The sequence below is a fragment of the Hemicordylus capensis genome, chromosome 2, assembly GCF_027244095.1.
Source record: "Hemicordylus capensis ecotype Gifberg chromosome 2, rHemCap1.1.pri, whole genome shotgun sequence".
NCBI classification, from domain to species: domain Eukaryota; kingdom Metazoa; phylum Chordata; class Lepidosauria; order Squamata; family Cordylidae; genus Hemicordylus; species Hemicordylus capensis.
The window spans coordinates 293,666,769-293,690,209 of record NC_069658.1 but is presented as its reverse complement, the minus strand read 5'-3'; the positions used below and the strand labels follow the sequence as shown (position 1 = coordinate 293,690,209).

Sequence of the window (23,441 nt, the reverse complement as noted above, 5' to 3'; positions counted from 1 at the left end):
CATGGATTCTGGGTCAGTTATTCTTTTTCAGCTGTTTTTAGATTATGTTTGAAATGTGTGTTCTGTATTGGGAGGGACAAGTTTCCTTTTACTGTGTGTTTCTGTACTGTGTTTTTTCAAGGCAGGGCTGCACAATGCATTGCAAATTGCAGTGCAAAATCTGTGTGTGCACTTTGAGTGCAGCTTGTTCCAGCCATAGGGAACAATGGGGAAACACCCCATTGTTGAAACACCCCATTGTTCCCCATGGGTAGCTCCTAGGGACACCAAGTGGGTTGTATGGTAGGGCATGATAGGTATTGCCTACAACCCAACCCACAGAAGAAATGGGCAAGTAGGTCATTTTTAACAAATGGTCAACTTTCCCCCAATACCCACATAGGATACTATGGGGTTTGGGGGGAAAGTTAAAATGTATTTAAAATTGCCCACTTTCCCATCTCTTTTGTGGGTAAGTGGTTGGTAGCACCCATCATGCCCTGCCACACAACCCGCTTGGTGTCCCTAGGAGCTACCCATAGGGAACAATGGGGTGTTTCAAGTTTCCCCATTGTTCCCTATGGCTGAAACACTTGAAACTTTTCAAGTTCTTTTGTCGAAACAGCCAATTCAACTGCCGTTTCAATGAAATGTTTTGGCCATTTTGCATTTTGTTTTGAGCTTGAAATGAAACGCAAAATCAATTTCATGCACATCCCCACCAAATTTATATCATATGAGAGGGGGTCCTAGGTAAAGTCACTATCTTTTAAAAAAAAATGGAAAGTAGGCTCCATTAGTTCTAACTAAAACTACTTATTATTTCAGTGTTCAGTTCATTGCACTCTTTGCTCAAATATACACATTTCAATCCACATCCAATTAAAAAGAACCTTAGGGGTAAATTGTGTGTGTGTGTGTGTGTGTGTGTGTGTGTGTGTGTGTGTGTGTGTACATGTAAAAACTATTTCATAAAAACAGAATAGAATAAACTGAAGCAAACTAAAAAACCCAAATTAACCATTTCTAACACACCATGTGTGGATCTTAATCACAGCTGTACAAAATCTGGCTGCTTGATATGAAACCTCAGTGTGTTTATCAGAGAGAAGTAAATTTATATAAAACTCATCAGAATTATTTGGGTATCTAGAAATGAGAGGAGTAATATCTCTAAGTGATTAAATAGAGGTTACTTCTTACTATAACGCAACTAATGCCCAGAAGTAGAATTAGGAATGTGGTTTATTGCTGACCATAAGTAAGCAATCAACTAAGTAGGTAAGTAACCCAATTCTTATGTTTGCTGGCTGAGGATGGTTATCATCCAAATTACTTTACATGGTCTGTTGATAACTGATTGGAATTGCATGTTTTATTTATTTATTTATTTATTTTTATTTAACATATTTCTATACTGCCCAAAACGCACATCCCTGGGTGGTTTACAACAAGAAAACAAACAAAAAATTAAAACATTAGTTAAAATAAATGACAACAGAAAACTTAATGCAGTAGTTAAAACAAAATAAATGATGTAATAAAAGTTAAAACATTACAACAATTAAAATTTTAAAACAACATTTTAAAATGATGTCAAAACTATCATTTGTTAGCTTATACCCATGATAATATCTGGTTTCTCAAACAAGTTTGATCCTGTAGTTTGTATGGGAGATAGGAATTTATATTAAGACCTCCCAATTTTCATCATACCATATTTCAGGTGAATCAATGAAGCCTTGATCGACAGATTATCTCATAAGACATCAGCAACTAAATAAAGGATTGAAAAGAAGGAACAAGGGGGTGGGGGTGGGAATCAAGATACTGGCTTTCTAAAAATCGTGTTTAATTGTCAATACCATAAGCTTGCAATGACAGTCTCTTAATTATGTATATGCTGTTCCATAAGTTCCTAATGCATCCTACCCTCTGAATAAGGATATTCATACATTCCCACCCTTCAGCTTGTAGTATTTTGATGCAAGTGTGAGCACTGGTGGCAAAATCTCCTTTTGGTTCTAATAAATATAAAACTAGTTTTTAACATTATTTCTGGCTACTTAATATTCCAAATTAATCTGCAAGTAATTTGGTGCTTTGGCATGAACAATGTTCAGTGAATGCTTTTTTGGAAAAGAAATTGAAACAATGCCATTAATATAATTTCAATCTTTTTTTTAAAAGAAGCATTTTGCATTCAGCAATAAAAAATGTAAGTGTATAATTTTCTTTTCTCTAACCACCACATTCAGATTCAGAATTGGTTGCTCTTCCAATCTATCCAACCTCTGTGTTAAAATTTATATTCAGTTTCATCCATATTATGTTAGACGTGCTCTCCCATTTTGGAAAAAAATCAGCTTTGATGCCACATTTTTAGCTGCTCTTAAGAACAAGGCTGGGAAGTAAGCTTTGGAATGGGCTGAAGCCCTATGAGCATAAAATATGCCAGTAAATGGAGCACAGCAGGTAAATTACTTGTTTGCTCAGCCCCGGACCTAAGGAACCAATATGAAGGGAAACCAAAAAGAGAGGCAGTTTCTAGCATGAGCTTTAGAAAGAGAAATTAAGAGTTGCAAAGGATTGGATTCTATAAAGGCCTGTATTCCACTATTGGGATGGGATTCCAGTTTTATCCAATGTTAATAAATATAGTAGCTTTAAAATGAGCATGTACACTGGACCCATCTGTATAATAGCCACTACTTAAGTCTCTGAGTGACTTGCTTATTGCCTGCCCTATATTTCACACTGCTGTGGTATATTTCAAAGAGTAATTCTTCTCCTACTTGCCTTGGAGAAAACAGGGAAATTTACTTAATTTACTTTTACTACGTTCCTATTCTAGCTCAGAGTAGAAGGGCATGATTCCATCCCCGCTTGTCCTGTTGTTGTGAGGTCTACTTGTTCTGAACAATAGGCAGCATGTGGGGATGCAGGTATGTTCTGCTCTTCATCCTGCATGCATGATTGCCGATTTCCTTTTCAGCTTCAGCAGTTGCCTGTCAGCAGTTCTTACTGTGCTTGTTTGTTTTTTTGGTCGAGGTTCTGCTTGTTCCAATTTTGATCTGGGGAATTGTGAGACCCTACCTAAAGGAGTCAGTAGCCACCAAATGGCACAGCGTGGAAATTACTTGACTAGCAAGCCAGAGTTTGCCGGTTCAGATCCCTGCTGGTATCTTTCCCAGACTATGGGAAACACCTATATTGGGCAGCAGTGATATAGGAAGATGATGAAAGGCATAATTTCATACTGCGTGGGAGATGGCAATGGTAAACCTCTCCTGTATCTGTACCAAAGACAACCACAGGACTCTGTGGTCGCCAGGAGTCAACATTGACTCAATGGCACACTTTACTTTTCCTAAAGGAGTCAAGCTCTTTTGGCCCTGTCTTCTGATCTTAGCAGGAGGGGCATCTTGAAGGATAATTAATGTCATCTTACCTTCCTGCTGCAGCCCCACATGCTTCAAGCCATCCCTTTTTGGAGAGTCCTCCAATCTTCAGGAACAAGTTTTCAGGGGGCTGCAGAAGGAAGGCAGAGTTGGTAAAGCTCCATTCCATGACTAGAATTCCACTCATGGAAATTAGGATACAAGTTTTTGTTTTGTTTGATTGTAATTGTTTTTGTTTTCTTTCATTGTAAGCCTGAGCACAGGGCTCTCCTTGACTTTTTTAAAATGTCATGCATACAGTGCCAGGTATGCATTTAAGTGTTTTCAGAAATAATTGATGATGAAAAGTTGGCTGTAGTTTTCTTCACTATCTGTGGGAATGTTTGTTTATATCATCATACACTTAGCATAAATAACTTTTAATAGTTTTTTCCGGATGGGTGAATGCTGTCATTCATGCCAATGCTACATGAGATTTCAAGCTGTTGAGCTGAATTATGGAATCCAGCTGTCTATTAGCAACAAGTGTTGTAGAATACACTCAGTGTAAATTAATTACATTGGAGATGATCTTGTTGAGCCTGAGGTGCAATTTTTTTTAGTCATTGCAATGACAACCTTTGCAGAGCAAACAGTTGTTTTGTCAATAATCTTTTCTCCCAAGCTTAACTCCACCCCCAAACTTTGGTGTTTGTATTCCTGTGCTAGATTTGTAAGTAGCTGTCTGCCTGTAATTTAACCATGCAGTTTTATAAGGAACAGCTTTGACATCTGAAGGCACATATGTCACCCAGAAAGTCCTTCCAGGTTAAACATGTGGAAGAGCTTGAAGCTGCCTCTCGTATGAAAATGTAGTCATGGTCTTGAGAACCATGAAAGGTAGTGTGGTGTAATGATCAGAACCAGGGAAACCCAGATTCAGATTTCCATTTGGAATGGAAGCTTACTGGAAGATCTTGGACAAGTCTCAGCCTTTCATACAGAAGATAGAAGTGACAACCATGTTTGCCATCCAAAGCTCCTTGGAGGAAGGGTGGAATAAAAGTTTAAATAATGACAGACATGTGAAGTCTCTGATCAACATCACTGGAACTGAGATTTGAGTGCTACATTTACTGCAGCAGTAGGGAAAACCCAGCACACTTCTTTGTTTTCTGAGGCTACTGTTCCTATGCTTGCTAGGTAGGTAGGTAGGTATGTATGTATGTATTTATTTATTTATTTAATGCTTTTTTATACTGCCCTAACCCAAGGTTTCAGGGCGGTGTACAACAAATAAAAAACAAAACATTAAAATCAATTAAATATTAAAAACAGCTTAAAACAAATCAATAAATAATCCAGAAGTTAAAAAATTACAAAGTTAAAAAGCTAAAAGGCCTGGGTAAAAAGATAAGTCTTTAGAGACTTTTAAAAAGCTGCTAGCGATGGGGAGACTCTTATTCCCACAGGAAGCGCGTTCCAAAGTCTCAGGGTGATAACAGAGAAGGCCCGTCCCTGGGTGGCCACCAGACGACATGAAGGTAGCCACAGATGAGCCTCCCCTGATGTACGCAATGGACGATGGGGATCATGCAGAAGAAGACGCTCTCTTAAATACCGTGGGCCTAAGCTGTTTAGGGCTTCATAGGTTATAACCAGCACTTTGTATTTTGCCCGGAAACTTATTGGCAGCCAGTGCAACTCCTGTAATAAAGGAGTAATATGGTATCTTCGAGATGACCCAGAGACCAACCTGACTGCCACATTTTGTACTAATTTCAGTTTCCGGACTACATACAAAGGCAGCCCCACATAGAGCGCATTGCATTAATCAAGTCTGGAGGTTACCAACAAGTGTACTACTGTTTTGAGATCATGAACTTCAAGAAACGGATGCAGTTGGCGTATCAACCGAAGCTGATAGAAAGCACTTCTGGCCACTGCCTCAACCTGGGGAACCAGGGAAAGGTGTGGATCCAGAAGCACTCCCAAACTGCGTACCTGTTCCTTCTGAGGAAGTGTGGCCCCATCTAGAACAGGTAGATCAATATCGCTTCCCGAGTGACAACCCCGCACAATAAGTACCTCCGTCTTGTCTGGATTCAGTCTCAGTTTGTTATCCCTCATCCAGTCAGGTATGTTCCTGAGACAGAGTCATTGTTAACTACATTACATCTCTCTCATGCGGCTAGTTTTTTAACAGAAGCCTACTTTATATATCCCATCACTGGTCAAACTGCAGTGAGTGAATATATGTGATAGAACCATCTCAGTTGTTATACCTGTTTTGTGGAATAATTTGCTCCAGAATATGTTATCAGTCCCCTTCCTTTCTGCCTTTTAAACAGCAGGTAGAATTAGGGTTGCCAGCCTTTCGGAACTGAACTGCAGTCTGCAGGAATCAGCATCACATTCTGGTTGACTCGAAAGCAATCCTGCAGAGTCTAATGGCTTGATATTGTGAAAACTATCAGGGTGAGGGAGAATCTCCAGGATTAGCTTTAGTGAGAGTTGGCAACCCTAGTGAAGATGCTGCTGTGTTAGCATGCATGCTTTGGGTCTGTATGGGATTTCCCCCCTAATTATTTTTGGTCCTGTAATTTGTTTCTCTAGTTTTTGCTGATTCTTTCTGAATTTTGTCAATTGATATTTTATTTATAATGCAATGAATGTATACATAGTATTTATTGTATTTTTAATTGTATTTCCAATATATAAAAATTATCATTTTACTTGTTTTATGGTGCTTTTAATTATTGATAGCCCCCTTCATGATTTGTATGGATGGAAAGCTGGAGTAAAAATACTTAAGATGCAAACTCTGGGGAAGGGAGTATGTATCATGGGTCAAGCCATCAAAATAGATACTGGATCGGTGTGACAACTTATGCTGGACAAGTTATTCAGTTATAGTTATGCTGGTTGTTGATTCTGTATTTAGACACAGCTATTTGAAATACCAAATAACCATATTTTAATGGGGAAAACAGATTTAAGCCTCTGATCACTTTCTTTGGAGCCAGAATAAATAGCAACCACATATGTTGTTTCTGGCACCATCTTGAGTTTGCTCTACAATTTTTACCATTGCTCTGTTCTCCAAAAAGCCCTTGAATCATTATCCTGTTCATACAATGTTTACAGTTCCATTTTGGCTCTGGGGATACAGTGTTTGAGGTGTACATTCTTGGTATGGCAGCTATTTAAAAAATAAGGTATAAAATTACTTTGGTAATTTTGCAATTGCATTGCAGATTTGGTGCTACCAGTTGCTTGATTCCCTAGGCAACTCCTTTTGAAAATGAAAAATTCTATTTTAGCAAGAACTAATGGCTTAACTACGCCCATGTTTGGCATGTTGTATTTCTCAAGTCTGCCCCCATCAACATGTCAATCCATATAGTGCCATCTAATTCAGACATCTGCAAGTTCTGATTACTGCTTGCTAGTTCCTTTTGCTTTACACTTGAATGCCTAGTCCATTTTCAGAACTTGATTGACATCATCTATAAGCAAAGTAGGATTCTTCACTGTACTAGAGTGGAACACAGTACACAAGAATGAGACTTGATTTAGATTGCTGTACTGGAAGAGAAAATGCCAGCCTTCAAATGTTATCAGTCTGAAAACTCAAATGCATGGAATCCAGTGGATGGCTTCCTCTACAAGGAGGTGGGTAGGCTTTTTCCTAAGCTCCTGTCCTGTCCTTGGATTCATTATCAAGAAAATCAGAGTTCCCAGGATCAGAGTTTCCATTTAAACCTTAAAGAGAGCAGATGTTTCTAAAAGTGACAAAGAGTATAATGTTACAAGAAAACTTAGAAAAATATCTTTCTCTGCTGCCTACTTATACCCAGAAGGGTCTCCAAAAACCTGTGTAGTCCAATAGTTTTTGTTTTCAAGCGATTTCAAAGGGTTTGATGGGTTGGTGAAGTGAGGTGAATGACTCATTACACTCAGTCACTTATAATTTCAGAGCAAATAACCAAGAAAAGCAGGCACCTTATTTCATGGTGAGACCAGTTCTAACACAAAAATATTTTCTGAATTTCATGGACTCACCCTTAAATGGAAACAGTTTGACAGGAAAAAGGGATGGCCAAACTTTAACCCAATTTTTTGGAGATGAGGCCATAACTCTGGTTATGGCAGTATATAAATTTAACAGTAACAATAACTCTATGGAAGAGCACATGGTTTGCACGGAGAAGGCCCCAGATTCAATCCCTGGCTTCTCCAGGTAGGACTGGGGAAAACCCTTGGAGAACCACTACCAGTCAGAGTAGGCAGTACTGAGGTAGATGGACCAGTGGCCTGGCATGATATAAGACAGCTTCCTATGGAGCATGTGAGCTTCTAATTAACTCTTTTTGGAACTGAGCCAACCCATAGTGATGATGACATGAAGAGCTAGGCTTGTAACAGCCTATCAGAGAGCTGTCATCTCTCTTGGTGCTGCTCCTGCAAATAAAGGAAGGTTTGAAGGAAATGTTGAGCAATTAATTTGGCTAAGGGTTACTTCATACCTCATGAGGTAACCTGGCAGGAATTAGGAATCCACTCATCGGATATTCAGTACTGAATTGATGTCACTTAACTGCCAGAGTGGTATTTGGAGCCTCTTCTCTTGTGTGACAGAAAGTGATTCATAATAAGGGTGTGCACAAATTGACTTTTTGTTTCAATTTGCACCCATATCAAAATATCTCTGATTTGTTTTGAGTCCAAATCTGACTCCCCGAATCACCCCGATTTGATTTGTACCCGAATTTTCAAAATCTGAATAAATTCAGGTTTAAAAGGGTCATGTGGCCAAAAGAGGGTGGTGATGGTAGTGCCCAATGGGTGGAAGCTACCATCCAGATTTCAAAGGAATTGGGCAACGGGCTGATTTTTAAATGATTTTTGAAGTTTATGCGTCTTTAAGATTTTTCCCATAGGGAATAATGGAGATTCCAGCAGCCTTAGTTAGAACTCCCGGGGGTGGAGTGGCACCAGGGTGGCCCAGGCCGGGTTGTGGTAGGTGGTAGTGCCCAATGGGTGCAAAGAAGCTATCACCCAGATTTAAAAGGAATTGGGTAAAGGGTTGATTTTTAAAAGAATTTCTGAAGTTGGCATGTATTTGGGGCAGATTCGGGGCAGAAAGGGGATTTGGGGGGCAGAAGTGTGGGTCAGGCAGTAGTGCCCTAATGGGTGCCTGCTACCACCCACATTTCAAAGGAATTGGGCAAATAGCTGATTTTTAAAGAATTTGTGAATTTTGCGAATCTTTAAGCTTTTCCCCCATAGGGAATAATGGGGGTTTCAGCAGCCCCATAACTCCACTTGGGGGGCACTGGGGTGTCCCAGAGCGAGTGGTGGCATAGTGCACATAGGGTGCCAACCACCCCCATACCCACAAGCCCATGAGGTTCTGGGTTTTGTTGTTTCTAAGATATTCTGAGTAGATTCTCTGGTAGCAAATGAAAGTGGATTCATTTTCAATGACAAACAATGAATCAAACTTCACAAAATTCACAATGAATTCACAAAATTCACAACATTCTTTAAAAATCACCCGTTTGCTCAATTCCTTTGAAATCTGGATGGTAGCAGGCACCCATTAGGGCACTACCACCCGACCCACTCTTCTGCCCCCAAAGCCCTTTTTCTGCCCCCATAATGCGCAAACTTCAGAAATTCTTTAAAAATTCTTTAAAAACTCTTTGCCCAATTCCTTTCAAATCTAGGTGGTAGCCCGACCCACTGTGGCACTCCTAGGAGGCACCCACAGGAAGAAATGGGCACTGTCTGTCCCCATTGTCCCATAGGGGGCATGCAGCACACATCAACAACAGCAGAACTTTGCAAAGAACAAGGTTTCCAAAGGTCACACACATCCACTGTGCCACTCACCACATCCACTGTGTCTCACCACCCCCTCCCAGAAATGCAACTGATCTACACACAACAGTGTGAAACAACAACAATGAAATGCACTACCCCACTTGCCCCCTCCTAGTCCAGGGTAACAACAGCAGTAGCCAGCAACGAGCAAGCAAACAAGCGAGATATAGCAGATGCAGCAGATTAGGGCCAACAAGAGCATCAAATGTGCCCTGCCTTCCCTCTCCCAAGCATTTTTCATCCACAAGCAACATACAGACACAGACAACATACATCTGTGGCACCCAGCCATAAAAGCGGGTTAAGTAAGGAAGTGTGCAAAACAACATTCTGCCAGTGGAACAGGCCCTTCTCCCACCTACACAAGTAAAAGAGGGATGATGATAACAATGGCCCACAATTTTTGGCGCGTTTTTTTTTTTTACATTTCTGTAACAGATCGGAGCCCGTGGTACCAGCACAACTTATTGTAGATGCAAGCAATCTAGTTTGAATAAAGATGATGATAGAAGTCACAATATAACCCAATCTTCATTGTAAAGAAGTCCACACACACACACAACCTGTCATGTGCCCATCCATGAGGTCTCCAAAATACAGGCACAACAAGAAACCATCCAAGGCATTTGAATTGCATAATATACGTATATACAGCTAGACTTGAGATTATGTAAGGGGGAAGCATAGTATACCTGTGCATGTGTGCTCTGCGAACGATTTAGTGGGTTTAGGGTTAATTTTTGCCATGGCCTCAAAATGCTGCTGTTGGGGGTGGGGTAAATGGGCACAGGGAGGAGGCTAGAGTCTGTGCCTTTCTGCCCACTCAAAGCCTGATGGCTGCTGGGTAGAGAATATTAATACTGAGAGAGAGAGAGAGAGAGAGAGAGAGAGAGAGAGAGAGAGAGAGAGAGAGATTAACATGGGCACAGAGGGCTGGAGGACAGGCTTTTAAAAATGATATATATTTATTTCTATTTGTTTGTTTGTTTTGGAATGGGGGGAAAGACAGAATTGTTTTTCAAAACCACGAGGCTATGCTCCCCTTCTAACCACCTACTAGTACTAGCTAACAGAGATCCCTCCCACACAAAACCCCTGTTTAAACTTCTAAACTAAACAACACACAACTTTTTAAATTCAGTTGCAACACAAAACCTCCCTCCAAACAGGGAAAAAACCCAAAAATACAGAATTCCAGAGGGGTGTGTGTGTGAGAGAAAATGGAGTACATTCACTCAGTTTAGGGCTTGACCCACATAGTGTGTCCAGTTGTCCACTTCTGTGGTCTGGTCTGGAGTAGAAAGTCTGCTCTTTCTTCTTCAATCTTCTTCTTGACTTCTTCTCCTTCTTCAGTCTTCAGATTTGGCCGGGGTGGGGGTGGCTGGGGCAAAAGCCTGGAAAGCCTGGGGGAAAGGGGGTGGCTGGCCAGGTGGCCAGTGGCCACAGAGGCTGGGGCTGGTGGCTGCTGGCACAGACAGGCAGTGATTCTCAGTCTCAAAGGAGTGAAAACAAGAATTCTTCTCAGGAACAAAAAATAAAAAGCAATGCAGCAGAGATTATCCATTCCCAGGCTGGCATGCAGTAGCCACACTAGCCACTACCCAGCAGGGGTGGGCAGGCTGGGCTCAGGCTGGCAAGGCAGAAGGCAATAGGCAATGGCATGGCATGGCAGCAAGCAAGACAATGAAAAGCTCTCTCTCTTCTCCTATGAGGCAGAACAAGGCAGAATGGTGGCTGCTGCCTCTTTAAATCTGATTGAATGAAAAATCTCTCCTTGAACTCCCACTCTTGCACCTTCTTCGACCCCTGGCCAATGTGGGGTCAGTCAGGAGTGGCAAAAGCCAAAACAGCCAATCGGGAACAAGGAGACAATTGTCAGCAGATCAGCCCAAACTTTTGTTCACTGATCAGAAGGGTGGGAAATTCAAATAGACATCAAACACAAAATGGAGACTACAATGAGATCACAAAAAATGGAGATCTGAAACAACAAATATTTCGGTGCCAAAATTCGGGCAATTTGTTTTGTACACAAAACTTTCAGATCTAGCAATCGGGCAATTTGCTTTGTGTACAAATCCCCCAAAATGGCCTGATTCGGGTACAGATCATTCTGTACCCGAAACGTTTTGCACATCCCTAGAATATAAACATACATACCAGCAAACAGGCTACTTAAAAGTGCTTTTGACTATACCTTTGAAATCCAGGTAATATAATCTTATTTCTTTCACAGTCTCTCTTCATTTATTGCTCTCCAAAGTTTGGCTTCAACATTTTCCTAAAGCTTCAATTATTTCATACAGCCTAATGGTTTACTAATGGTTCTGTGTTTGATTTTTCTGGATATTTTGTATGTGGACCATGCAGTTTCAAAAAACATTAATTTTTATGCCTTTCCTCTGACAGTATTTTAATCATGTGATGTGGACTTGACTTTTGGAAATAAATAATGTGCCCTGAACTTGCTTGTTCTATATTCATGAACCACACAAAGCCTTAACATCAACCATCCTTTCCACCTATGTGCCAAGCCCTTACAGCAAAAAAATGTAGAGATCCAGTCTTAACATCTACCCTGCAGATTGTGAGAATTCCTCCTCTTTAAGATTGCCAGGATTTGAGCCTGATGTTCTTCCCTGGCAACCCTTGTTTGGAATACATGTAAGTGACCAGGTCTCATTTGGGAGAGGGGAGTGGCTACCTGTTCCTCCAGACTGGAGCCCTAGTCTCCCTCCCCTTCCCTTGAGTATGGTACTCTCCATGCTTCCCTACTATACTAATGCCATCACTTTCCCTTTTTTCTTAGCTTACATTATACAACTGTCTCTGCTTCTGATATCTGCAGTTCTTCCCTCTCTCCTAGTAATGAATCACTAACAAATCTAAAAGCATAAAATATGTTGATGGTTTCCAGGCCACACCACTTGTAATCAAGTCAATCAAATGAGAACTGCTCATCAGAGAGCTGTGTGTGTTTCATTTTAACCACCAGCAATGTTTTGTATGCGTGTCCTTGTGCTCGTATATGTGCCGAGGTGGGGAATGCATTTCTTGGTAAAATAAATTAAAATCCCAGCTAATGTCTGCTTGGAATTGTCTTGTCAGCACTAATAAAAAGAGTGTGACTCACAAACAAGAGGAAAGGCTAAGTGTTTCAATAGAAATATGCTTATTAGAACAGAGAAATTATTCGCAGACATTTGGAATATTTATTTGAAGCAAGAATTTAGATACACAATTTCTGGTAAGTTTGGTTAGTGCTACAAAATTCCACCCAAATTCTTAGGTCAATAGAAAATGGATTTCTGAAAACTTGGTCCCAGTCAAGATCGTAGACCTTTTTAAAGTTGCTTATTTAAAACATCAACCTTGGGACAATAGTAGGGCTGTGTGTCTGTGTCTGTGTCTGTGTCTTAGATATCTATCAATTTACTTTGTACAGTTCTTTCATGCCTCTCTCCCTATTGGCTCAAGCAGCATGTCTTGGGATGCAGACTTTACATTTGAATGGCTGTTGTAAATAGCATAAAGATTGCATCTTACTTTAAAGACAGTTCTTCATTTTTGCTTTAAGAGAGTTTCTGATTAAAACATGATTAATAACACACTTTACTTGAACAGTTTAAGTTGGCAGCAAATGACTATTACTTAAGAATGATACTTTTTTGTAGGCCAAGACATTTTACCTTTTCTGCAAAGGTCTTGCTCAGGAAAAGTGGAAATGAGCAACACTACTTTTTTGTTCAAATTTTGACGATTTATTAAATGGGGTAGATGTGAGAAATTGACCTAAATAATCTTGGAAGTGTACCATAGTGCAAGCCTGCACAACTTTGGCCCTCCAGATTTTATTGGACTACAACTCACTTCATTCCTGATCATTTGCCACTGAGGATGATGGGAGTTGTAGTCCAACAACAGCTGGAGGGCTGATGCTATGCAGGCCTGTTGCCATGTTTTTGGAGGAAAATAGACCATTCACCCTCCCCTAGCTTTTTGTCTCACAGAAAATATTTACGGTATTTTCATAATTGACATAGAGAACTCTCTCTTTTTGTGTGTGTGGGAAGACTTCTGAAAATGGTTGATGCAGGTCTGGTACACATACAGCACTCCAAGGGTAACCAGAGGCTGAAACTCAATTCAAAATGCTTGCAAGTGCAGCCCTGATTGGTACCAAGAGAGGGAGTAATTCACACAAGGGAGGAGCACGGAGGCCTGAGGCATTCTTCTGGCCTCCTAGGAATCAAGGCCCATTGAGTTCCAGTTAGCTTACTCTTAAAATGAATGTGCTGGTAATGCTGCTATCATGCTGAGAAGCACTTATCTATGGTTTGCACTTTTATTAACACTCCAACTAGGTATTTCATCATTTGAAGATGTGCATCACAGATTTTAGCCACCTAATGGGACAGTGAGGAAATGACTTGACTAGCAAGCCAGAGGTTGGCAGTTCGAATCTCCACTGGTATGTTTCCCATAGTCTGGGAAACACCTATATTGGGCAGCAGTGATATAGGAAGATGCTGAAAGGCATCATCTCATACTGCGTGGGAGATGACAGTGGTAAACCCTTCCTGTCTTAGGGCTCTGTGGTCACCAGGAGTCAACATTGACTCGACTGCACACTTTACCTTTACCACAGATTTTAGTCATTCTGGTGCACACTTTGAGGTAGGGATGTGCAGAACTGTTTTGCTCTCAAACCAGTCTGCTGTGAACCAGGGTGATTTGAGTAGTTTGATCTCTAACTGGACCGCCCTTCAGAAAGGGACCCAGTCCAAGATTGAACTGAATCTGGTACAAAGCAAACTAGTTCAGTGACAAAAGGAGTCAGGGCAAGAGGGGTGAGCACGGCACAGAGACAGGGCAGTGAGAGGCATCTTTCAAAGTAAATGAGGAGGTCCTTCCTGGGTACTGAAGCTGCCTGGAGAAACAGTGCAGTGCTCCCCACAGCAGCCCATGCAACGGCGGCAATCACCTGGCCTCTGTGCATGAGACTGGGTGAGTGTTGGAGCTGTGCCTCTATGTGGGCTGCTGGAGGGATGCTGTGCTGCTGCTGCTCCCCCAGGCAGCTTCAGAACCCGGGAAGGACCTCCTCATTTACTTTGAAAGATGCCTCTCACCACTGAACCAGTTCGACTGAACCCACAGTTCACAGACCCACAGTTTGGTGAAAACAGTCCAGGCACACCCCTACTTTGAGGTCTGCCTGGAGCTTAACTTCCATTACTTGCCATGCTTATCCAAACAATACTTCATCCTGTACAGCAGACTGCTGTAGTCAGAGGTGCACCTAAGTAATTTTGGAGCCTGGACCTAAAGGCCTTTGGAGGGCCCCCATCCCTGCAAATTAAGCATCATAATGCTCGGCCGGGCAACCATACCACCCGGGACAGACTAAAGAGGATTTGGGGGTCCCCAAGAGCTGTGGCGGCCCTGGACTTCAGCCTGGAAGTCCAGGAGTAAGAGCGCCTTTTGGCTGTAGTTATTTAGTATCAACATGGAGTGTGCTTAGTATCAGCATGGAGTGTCCCCTGCTAACTTGGCAAAGAGACACCTTTTTAACATGGTGATTCTCTTTATTTAGCAGGGGGAGAGTAACTGGCCCCATCCACCCCCAGCACAGTACTTCCAGTGACTGTTGCTGGTGTCTATCTTATGTTTGTTTGTTATTTAGATTGTGAGTCCTTTGGGGACAGGGATCCATCTTATTTATTTATTATTTCTCTGTGTAAACCGCTTTGGGAACTTTTGTTGAAAAGTGGTATATAAATATTAATCTAGCACTATGGCAATGGCAAGCTTATTTTTAAGTTCTGACTTGAAGAAATGGCTTGTTTAGATGCTTAGATCAAGGATTATTACTATGTTTGCCAGTGTTTTGTTGCTTGTTTTAATGAATGCCATGCAGTTGAAGAAGTAACCATGTGCTAGGAATTAGCTTTGACTAAGAAAGGCATTCCTTCTGGGATTATGCATAGTTAGCGCTTTATGTGTTAATTTGATGTGATCCAGTCTGGCATAGTTCTGTTGGTGGCCTGCGTAACCCTCGACAGTAAAACTGAGATTATGCCTAAACCATGACGTTGGAATCCTGGAAACTGGCTTGCAGCACTGCAGATTTAAAATGTCAGCTCAAGAGTAAACACACGTTTAACAGACATTGTCTTTTAGCGTATATCTCAGAAGGATTGTGAATGTGCAGAAGGAATTTTCTTCCTGTCCAATGAGTAGAATTCTGGGCTTGAATCTGGGGGACCCACATCACCTTTCCCCCTCTGAGCCTCATTTCATTATTGGTAAAATGGAAACAAATTACTCCATGATGTTGATATAAGAACAAATGCTGTGAGGAACTTTGAGGGCAAAATCTGCTCCCATATCTTAAGCAATAAGAGGTATCAAGTGTTGGAATTTGGGTTTGCAGGCTCATACCCACAAATGCCTATCTACCTAGGCGAAAGGGGCAGTGGGGAAAGAGTAGCCCCAGTTTACAACCCTCTATACTTCTCCAAATACAAGCTCCTCTTTCTCTTGTAATTTCATGACTGTGACTGCACTTCAGTGGCTCTTTCATCTATTAGTATCTTCTGAGCAGTTGAATGATTTGATTATGAAATGTATAAAAACTTGTAGGACCCAGAAAACTACTGTAGGGAATATGGAAACTTCTCGCCCATCCATTTGAAAGAATGGGGCTTAAGAGGGATGAATACACGTCTGGGAAAGGCCTCTGCCTCTGACGCTGGAGAGTGGCTGCTTTGCTAAAGCGACCAGGTGTGTGTGTGTGTGTGGTGTGTGTGTGTGACTCATAAAGCAGCTCCTTGTATTTTAGGAAGAAGCCACATCTCATAGCACAGAGCATATGCTTGGCATGCACAGGATTCTGTTCTTGGCTGCACCTATTAAAGTACTTTTGCTAGCAGGGTTTGGAAAGACTTCTGCCTGATCTTGGAAGAGCTGCTGCCATTCGGAATGCACAATAGGGGGCTAGACACACTACTGCTATTACAACAAATAGAGAGAGAGAGAGAGAGAGAGAGAGAGAGAGAGTACTACACAGACACTTTTTTCAATAAAGAAGTTCTCAATGCAGTTTATGTAGCAAAAAGTAGAAGGAAATGGTTCCCTGCCCCAGAAGGGGTCACAATCTAAAACTCCCTCTCTCTTTTTCTCTCACCCTACCCCCCCCGCCCTCCACACCAGCAAAAGCCATTGCAGAGACATTATGCTGGGCTGAAAAGGGAAAGTTGTTCTGCCCCTGCTAAATGTAAGAGAGCCAGCACTTTAAAAGGCGCCTCTTTGCCCTGTTCATAGGGAAGAAATCCATAGTCCTTAAAGGGTGAGGCCTTCTTGTCCTTGGAGTGCATTGGCTGGGAATTTGAGCTTATTGCCTCATTACAGCTGGAATCCAGAACATGCTTTTAGCCCATATTTATGATCACTGAAATTGCTGGTTAAACTTGTATTTAAAGTCTGTTCAGCTGGAATCATAAATACTTTTGAGCATAAAATAAATAGCTGAAATGCACATTTTCAAGCAAAAGCTCTGTAGGAGACTACGTTGTTGGACATCTTTCTTAATATATCATTTTATCCTTTAAATTCCTCCACAGTATTCACAGTGTTGTCTCATAACTTTCTTATACTAGGCTTTATTCATTTTATCTATTCCAGCACCGCAACTCACTGTAGCTTTACATTTTGTAAATGTAATTATCTTTTCTTGCTGAGAATAAATTCCTTTAAGAATTGAATATTATGACATGCCACTGTTACATTTATGTAATATAAAAAGGGGAACCATTTATCTGTAAAGTCCCATATCTGTGCTTGTCCATCACTGATCCTCATTAACACAGTTAACATGTCCATTTCTGCAACCTTCCACAGTTCTCTTAACTGTTCAGATATTTAAAAATGAAATTGTGAGATCTTATTACACCTTGGTTCCTGGTTTTTGGATTGTTTGTTTTTGGCTACTTTGCTGTTTTAGCATTTAAGTTGTACATTATCTGGGCTGTACAATGGGAGGTAAAGCATCTGTGGGTGTAAAGGCTTTCTTTTTTAATACATATACATTGTTATGAATGTTTGGAACGGTGTGGCAAGCAGTTAGGGAACTAGTTTGCTTTTTTCCAATCCCCCTTTGGAGATCCAGTCTCCAGTTGTCTTTTCTGATCTATGATTGAGAATATCAAAGGCGATTGCATTGGCCACATCACTCCACCTTGCCTCTTAGGCCTAAAAAATGATTGTACAGTAGTTTACATTCAGTATAATCTCATGCTTTCCATTATTAACTCCCCAATCCAGTATATGATAAGTCAAGTCAATCTTGATTATGGTGTACAGTTATTCCTTGCCAGTCGCGAGGGTTCCATCCGGGAAAACCTCATGGTTGTTGAATTCGCAGTAGACGAGCCATTGAAATCAATGGCAAATGGGGGGGCTAGGGGAATCCCGGTCATGAAAGGGCCACAAAATACAGTAAAAATAGGGAAGAAATCCCCCCAAATCACTAGGAGTAAGATGAGTGAAGGGGACCCCCCAAAATGATCCCTGATCCCCGAAAATGACCCCCTGAACTCCAAAAATCACACACACACACACACACACACACAAACCCCATTGGAATATAACCTCACCAAACTACAGATACTCAGGTCGTGGTTGGTGAGACCTACCACAATTTCCTGGTCTCAGATACTCAAAACCTGCGGTTGGCAAGGGATAACTGTATGATGTTGTTCTCCAGGTACTCCTAGGAAGTCTGCCCATGCTCTGCCTAAGCACTAGGAGTCTGGCACAGCCTCGCTTGGATTCCATATTTGTGTTGGCTGTTGTAGAGAGAAATGCAAGAAACACACACCAAATTCCTTTGTGCATTTATTTAGAAGAAATAGAGAAAGGTGTATAATAAAAAGTGATTGTTAATGATGATGATTATGATTATTTAGCTCACAGTCCAACTACCCAGAACCAGAATGGGGGGGGGGGATTGATTAAAGCAGAGTCCATTTTGTATATCAAACCAGGGCAATTGCAGGGCTGTTGATGCTTTGAGTACGCAGCTTCCAAAAAGGGGAGGTCCTCAGCTTGGCAAACTGAGAAGGCTCAGCTTCCTCCCCTTGCGTCATTCCGGAGTTCAGTATCTCTGATCCTCTACTTTCCAGTGCTCTCCTGTTTTGTACCCCTCTTCTATGTTGTATATCAAAGTCTGTCACCCCACAGAGGTCTCACCTCTAGTAGCTCCAGCATGCCACCAAAGAAACCAAAACAATACCATTAATTAAAACAAGAAAAAAGGGAAGCAGGCAGGAAGAAAATGGAAAGGTGTGAATTCCAGGGCATTTTTCACACAGCAGGCTTTACTGTGAGTTCGAAGTTGCCCCAAAAAACCAATGCAAAACTCTGGATATAAATCAGACTACACTCTCACGCGCAATGAAAAACCCGAATCCAGTGTTCTCTCTAATTTTTTTCGATCTGTGTGCAGAATTAGTTTTGTTCTGGGTGGCAGTACCAAGGCAGTGTGTGTGCATCAGCATTCAGAATGGGGACTTCTCGATTCAACCTGAGTGGGATCTAATATTAACTGAGCAGACATCAAAAAGCTTGTGAGTGTGCACACATGCACACACCTTAGAGGGAACACTGCCCGAATTGTGTGTGACGTTCTACTCGATAGGTCACAAGGACTTCTGGGTAACTACGGCGGATTGGCAGATGTACATCCTCCATTCCAGAGGAAATGTGAGCTAAAAGCCCAGTGTGAAAAAATGCCCAGGCTAAGAATGGAGCTTGGTGCGGGCTATTCTGATGCACATCTTAAGAGCAATAAACATATCAAGGAGAAGTTACTGGCCAGATTGCTTGGAGGCAGTTAGGCAGTCACAAAGGCATTTCACAGCCATGTCTCTAAGCAAGCAATTTTCTTGACACAAACATCTATTTCTCACGATCTCCCCCCCCCCAACCAATGCATGCCTCTATCCCTAGAACTTTGTGTAATTCTGTTCATTGGGAAGGATTTTTTATTTTTTACACACACACACACACACACACACACACACACACACACACACACACGCCCATTTGTTCATGACAATAACCAGAACCAAATAAATAGAAACACCACAGTACATTCTCCCTCTAACACAGGAACCTATGACTATATAATAAAGAAGTTGAACGTTCTACTCTAAAAAAACTCCTTGGGGATTACACTTTGAGGCAGAGGGGTTGCTCAGTTCCCTCTGACTGGATATTAAAATCAGAACTGGATGTCCTCCTATCATGCATACTTTAGCTAAAACCCCTATAAGTGGGCTTGATTTTTGTAATAACTGTCTGAATTTCATATATAGGCAGCCAGATTAGAGGAACTGAGTGGTTTCTTCTGACCTTTAGCTGTGTGAATATTGCCTTTTAAAAAATCAGTCTTTGCTTATAACCTAGATGAGATGAGATGAAGATAGGGGGGAAATAACCTGATCTTCACTGTGGTGTGACTCATAATTCTTTGCAGGGGAAAAACACGTCCGCTATAGTCACCTTTAAAGATAATTTCTCTCTTTCTTTCTTCCAGAAACAGTTTTCCAGATGTGAATATGACTAAGCAAAAATCAAGACACTCTAGAAGCACCAGATTGCTATCCAGAAGAAAGCGAAGAAAAAATTAGGCAACAAGGCTATTCACCCAAGCAGCCTAAGCCCAGCCTGGGTTAGGCTGTTCACGTGCAGTGCCTGGATCCATGCAGATCCCAGCACTGCCCATCTGCCTAAGCTTACTTTTAACCTTGGCCTTTAGCCACAGTTAAGGGAGTCAGTGTGCCCTTAACCCTGGCGCCAGGATTATGTGTGTGTTGGGACTGCTTGTTTGGGGATTCCCTCAATGCACCACATGGTGTATTGCGGGATATCCAGAAGCCAGGATGCATTGTCCTGGCCTCCAGAGATCCACACTGCTCCATGTAGCGCAGATTATGTGGGAGTGCAATCCGTGTATCCAGCCATCGAGGAAGGGTTCTCTGTGGGGAAGGTAAATTCGCTGCATCCTTCTCCTCCCATCTTCCCGGCAATTGTGTGCATAGCCTTAAAATGTAAACAACGGACTCCTGGAACTTTTGCTCAGTGGCTTTTGCTCATATTGTACTATGGGGTTTTTTCTTTCTTTCTCCTGAAGTCCTGACTATAAACATCCCAAGACTAAATGCATTTACTTGGATTAAATGATAGCAGTGGAAATAACTTCTAAATAAAAGTGCCTATGATCAGAACCATAACCATTTAAAGCACTGAAATTAGTGTATCTCAGCTGCATAGATTTTTTTTAAATCTTTTTTTTTAAAGCTTCTGTTAAAAGTGTCTTCACACAATATATATGCCATTTTAACTGTATGAATGTGTGCTATTTACCAAAGCAGATTTTCCTCCTACTTTTCATCTTCTCCTAGCTTTTTACTAGATTTTGTCAAATGTGGGGGGTGGTTTGAGATGATGTAGTTATGCAACACCTATGATTTGTCCATGATTTCCTTATTTGTGTGGAACAGAACTATAGTTCCAAAGTAGCCTTCTTAAAGGGTTCAGTTATTCTATAAAGAGAAATGCCAACTTTATAGGCCTGACTGGAGTAAACCACAGATCCTAACTATAAAAATTTGCTTCTTTTTTTCCTCAGAACATCTTTTGATCTCTATAGTCTCTGAGCTGATTCAGAGGGTACTTCGCTTGCCCTGCCCACCACATATGAAAAGGGCATGTACACTCCATGAGTGTGCACTTCCTTCCCCCATTCCAAGCATGCAGGAGCTCCTGTCCCTAATCACTTGGGGGTGGTTCATCCAAACCTCCGTTCAACACACACTGGAAATAGTAGTTTAAGTACATGTAGAAGTGCAGTTTGGATTAACTCCCCCTGCCCCCATGCAACTTGAATTGGCTGCGAAGGGGGAAAGATATGTACGCTCATGGAGCACACATGTCCTTATTGTGTGTAGTGGTCCAGGTGGACAAAATATTGTCCGAAGTGGCTCTATGTGAAAATACTGTGTCTTCTTAGGGGCTAGTATTTTGGACTTGGAAAAAACAAGCATAAGAAATACTTCAAAACCAAAATCAATTTGGTCTTGTTAGAACAAGAATAAGTGTGAGAACTCAATAACTGTCTATGGATTATATCCTTAAAAAGTTAAGATTCCTAATCTTGATTAATCCCATCAAGATTAATGTGACTTTAATCTAACTAATTTCTCATTGATATCGGTGGTACTTAGTCATGACTAACATTTTTAGGATACAATCATATATTTTAAACAGAAGATGAGACTAAGTTTAAAACATGCTTATAACAACTTTCATTTCATTTGGAAATCAACAAGATTCTTTTGAGGTTAGTTGATTGAGGGCCAATTCAGATTGCCTTCCTGGATGGCAGTAACATGAATTATATTCTCATGTAAGTGATCATCTGAGTATGCACAGATTAAGCTGACCCAGTTCTGTGTTCATGATGGTGATCAGGTGGACTGTTCTATATGAACTGAACAACCCCAACAAGCATTGTAATCCATCTGAATAACAAGGTGAGGAAACCATCTCCTGCAAGTTATCCTGAAGGGAACAAATAACTGGATTTATGACCCTAATTTGTCAGAGGCTGGGTCATCATGATAACTGATCCAGTAGGTACAAGCTACGGTTCTCTGTTCCACATTTGCATGGATTCTTGTTTCCTTAGAACTTCAGTGACAGTGAGATCTATTCTGCTGTGACCTACCTGCATGCCCCCTCAACTTCATTTGGCTGCTGTGTAGGCCTTGTATAGGTCAGCAGCTGATTGAGCAGAATTGTAGCACCAAGATGGAGCTTACGCCTCTATCTGCATGCCTTGAAAGTTCAGTGCTGGTGCATATCCCTGCCACATAGATATTATTTATAGGTATTTAAGAATTTTATTAAGCATTCATATCAAGACCTGACAACCACCTAATATGAGCAACTGCACTAAACTTATTTTAAAAAAACAAAAAACCTACTCAGTGATAACTTGTGGAGCGTCAGCCAAATGTAGCATTAATTTGCCATCATTCTGCGATCAAATTGAGACCATTCATCATGTGAGGACTTGTCCCATGTGCTTGTGCTCTTGCCAGGGCCTTTGATGATGTCACCAAAGATGACCAACCTCGTGGAATGCCTTCCCCACAGAGGCCCAGTTGGCCATACTCTATACTCCAGACGTTGTGATAAAACCTGGCTTTTTCATTCAGCTTTTTTGGGGAAACTGATGTTTGTCTTGGTGGTAATTGAAGAGAACAATTCAGTTTAGATTGTTTCTTGACTTTTAAGTTTAGATTTCATCTTAATTTTATCTGCCTTATGCTATTATAATGTTTTATTGTGTGTTTGTTTTTTATTGTTAGCTGTCTTTAGTCACCTTTGGTGAAAAGGTGGGATATAAATATTTTGAATAAAATAAAATAAAATCCCATAGAAACTTGTGTTAAATGGAGAATCATATTGATTTTAAAAAGAAAAATGTTTAATGGAATGATACAAGAGTACACAATTTTGCCAACTCCCTTGTGAATTTTAAAAGTAAAGACATAGTGGTTAATTATATACATACCATCCTCCCGAGGCCACCCCTCACAGTTTTGTGAAAAGTACCTTTTTGTTTTGTGTTAAATTTGGCAAAATACCATTTTGTATTCTAGCACTAGAGTACTTTGCTAGCTTCCTTTCTTGATATGATGTGCACCTGGTTGAATTACTTTCTAATAAAATGCCATGAACATAAATTTTGTTGCTTTGAATTCTCCTTTATTTTGTCTTCTGTGGTGTAAAATATTTTCTCTCTGCTTGTGATTCATTTTTATTAAATAATTTGAAGCATATGTTCCCTATTTCATTTATTATTATTTTAAATATATACCACTTTTCAAAACAGTTTTCAGAGCAATTTACAAAGCAAAAAGATAATTCCCTGTTCAAAAGGGGCTCACAATATAAAAGGAAATATAAAAGGGAGTCATCACCAGTAGCCAGTGGAGGGATGCTATGCTGTGCTGAATAGCAACAGTTACTCTCCTCCTCCTAAATATAAAAGAGCCACCACTTTGAAAATTGCCTCTTTGCTAGAAGTGTGCAAGAACAGATTGCGGTGGTTCGGGTTTGAGC

At 41.0% G+C, this 23,441-nt stretch overlaps 1 protein-coding gene across 3 annotated transcripts in view; it reads left to right on the top strand.

Annotated features, from left to right (window-relative positions):
* Positions 1–23,079, top strand: part of RAD18 (RAD18 E3 ubiquitin protein ligase) — a 204,717-nt gene extending 181,638 nt beyond the window's left edge. For all 3 annotated transcript variants that reach the window (XM_053299454.1, XM_053299451.1, XM_053299453.1), the window contains one exon: positions 19,846–23,079. In XM_053299454.1, coding sequence (XP_053155429.1) covers positions 19,846–19,939 — 94 coding nt within the window. In that variant the 3' untranslated portion in view covers positions 19,940–23,079. The remainder of the gene's footprint in view (positions 1–19,845) is intronic.
* The last annotated feature ends 362 nt before the right edge of the window (positions 23,080–23,441 follow it).